The 2,312-nt window shown below is 43.1% G+C and overlaps 1 protein-coding gene across 1 annotated transcript in view; it reads right to left on the reverse strand.

Moving 5' to 3' along the window:
* Positions 1-1,877, reverse strand: part of LOC310855001 (excitatory amino acid transporter 2-like) — a 60,487-nt gene extending 58,610 nt beyond the window's left edge. The window contains exon 1 of the mRNA XM_083759816.1: positions 1,766-1,877. Coding sequence (XP_083615942.1) covers positions 1,766-1,845 — 80 coding nt within the window. The 5' untranslated portion in view covers positions 1,846-1,877. The remainder of the gene's footprint in view (positions 1-1,765) is intronic.
* Positions 1,878-2,312: the final 435 nt, after the last annotated feature.

The following is a 2,312-nucleotide window of genomic DNA, read 5'->3' on the forward strand; positions in this document are numbered from 1 at the left end:
GCCACTCGGTGGCGCGATATGAGCTTGTAGATCTGCTATTTTTAAATAGCTAAAGCATAACATGATGCCGACACCAAAATGGATGCCCGTTCAGAATGGGTTAAAGGGATAGTTCACCCCAAAATTACTTTTAGTTTTCCTATCGATTACTCACCCGACAGACTAAATGAAACTCTTTCAGACTTCCATGTCATCATAATTAATAGCTTAGGAATGTGACCAAAAAAATTAAGAAAAGTAAAGAAAATAAATAAATAAAAAGAAGAAAAAAAGGCTTCTTAGGGTGAGTAATGATAGGCAGAGATTTACACAAATGTTTTTTTTTATTTGAAGCCATCCAGGATCCTGGTGAATGTGAGAAACAAAAGTCCTAATTAATGATATGATTGATATACTACATTTAATAAATACCCTTTGTTTAGCAGTTTTCATTGTTCTTTTTTATGGTCATGATTCAACAGGATCCTGGGTGGTTTGATTCTAGGCTTAAAATGGTAAATGGTAAATGGTGCATTTATATAGCACCTTTATCCAAGGCGCTTTACAGAGATTGTGCATTACATTCAACCATTCACACACACATTCATACACCGATGGCAGCGGAAACCATGCAAGGCACCAACTAGCACATCGGGAGCAATTAGGGGTTCAGTGTCTTGCTCAAGGACACTTCGACAGTAACTCTGGGGGAGCCCGGGTTCGAACTGGCAACCTTACGGTTACCATCCAGGCACTCTACCCCTGAGCCACCGCCGCCCTTAAAATAATTGATATACATATTTGTGTAAATCTCTGTGGGAAAAATGAATGGCAGATTTTTCAGTGGGTCCAGAAAACCACGTCCACTTATATCCTTACATATAACTCTGTTACATACAGTAGCCTAAGCCTAGCATATGTTTTGATCTTTGCACGTCTAAAGTTCACACGTTTTCTGTCAGGACACTTCCATTCACGATGGCCAAAGACTGACTAAATAATAATAGTAATAATAATAATAGTTCCCCACTTCTGAGTGAGGAACTATTATTTATTTATTTTTTTGTCACAGCACATAATGTGAAATCTATACTCTGCATTTACACATTTTAACTATTATGGGGCAGTGGGCTATGGCCATCAATACAGCGCCCATGGGGAGCAGTTAGGGCTTAACTGCCTTGCTCAGGGACACATAAAGGGGGATAGGAGGTGAACCGGGGGACATTCTGTTTCCCAAATGGCCTCTCTACCCACTGAGCTATGCCCACCACACCTCAAATGAATCTCCTTAATTCTTATGTCTTGGCTTATTGTTTCTTATCTGCAACCTCTTCTGTTTCATTCTAAATGGTAAATGGTGCATTTACTGTATAAAGCACATCTCTCCAAAGCACTTTACATTGCATTCACCCAATTAAGGCCAAAGCCTGGGGATCGAACAAGGAGCCTTCCCATTCATTCACAAGCTGCCACTCTACCACCTGAGTCACGGCTGATTCTTATCTCATCTACTCTGTCGGGTGGAAAACTGTTATTTTTCAGGATTCAAGTTCAAAAAGGGCAAATGCAGCAGATAGACAAAGTAAAACAAACAAACAAACAAAAAGAAATGGGTTGCTTCGTGCCGCCTTTCAAGCTTGTGGATCTGTTACTTTTTACACTTTTGTGGAACGCTGTAGTATGATCAAGAACATTAATTTACAAAACAAAATAAAAAATAAATTACCCCCAACTTTCATATGCATTAAGGCCACAGACCCCCATAACTCAGACAGATACAGACCTGTAAGGGTCCATTTGGATCGATGATGGAGGTGTGTAAGAGTCCATTGGGGATTGCCTTTGAGGTACGTAAGGGTCCATTTGGGATGGTCTTCGGGGTATGTAAGGGTCCATCTGGTTTGGTGCTTGAGGTCGTCGAGGACTTCAAATATCTCCTGGCGCCGTGGACTGCTTCAAGGCAACAGGATCTGGAGGCCTGGGTGGCCCTTGGATCTGGAGGATCTGGAGGCCTGGGTGGCCCTTGGATCTGGAGGGTCTGGAGGCCTGGGTGGCCCTTGGATCTGGAGGGTCTGGAGGCCTGGGTGGCCCTTGCCTGGAATGCCCTGCATGGGATGAGGTGAGTGTGAGAAGGCCAAGACATGGATGCTCAAAGCGTGAATTCCGTTTGTGTCCGAGCATAGGCATGGCGACGCCCCGCCTGCCTGTGATTGGCCTACAAGACACAGCCTGTCTTGACTGTCCTGTTGGATAGTCCGATGTGAGGTTACTCCGTGGTGGATAAAAGTAGTATGGTATGATACAAGAGAACGCTAACTTGTACATTTTAT

Source organism: Protomyctophum parallelum (genome assembly GCF_964188405.1).
Source record: "Protomyctophum parallelum genome assembly, chromosome: 2".
Lineage (NCBI taxonomy): Eukaryota > Metazoa > Chordata > Actinopteri > Myctophiformes > Myctophidae > Protomyctophum > Protomyctophum parallelum.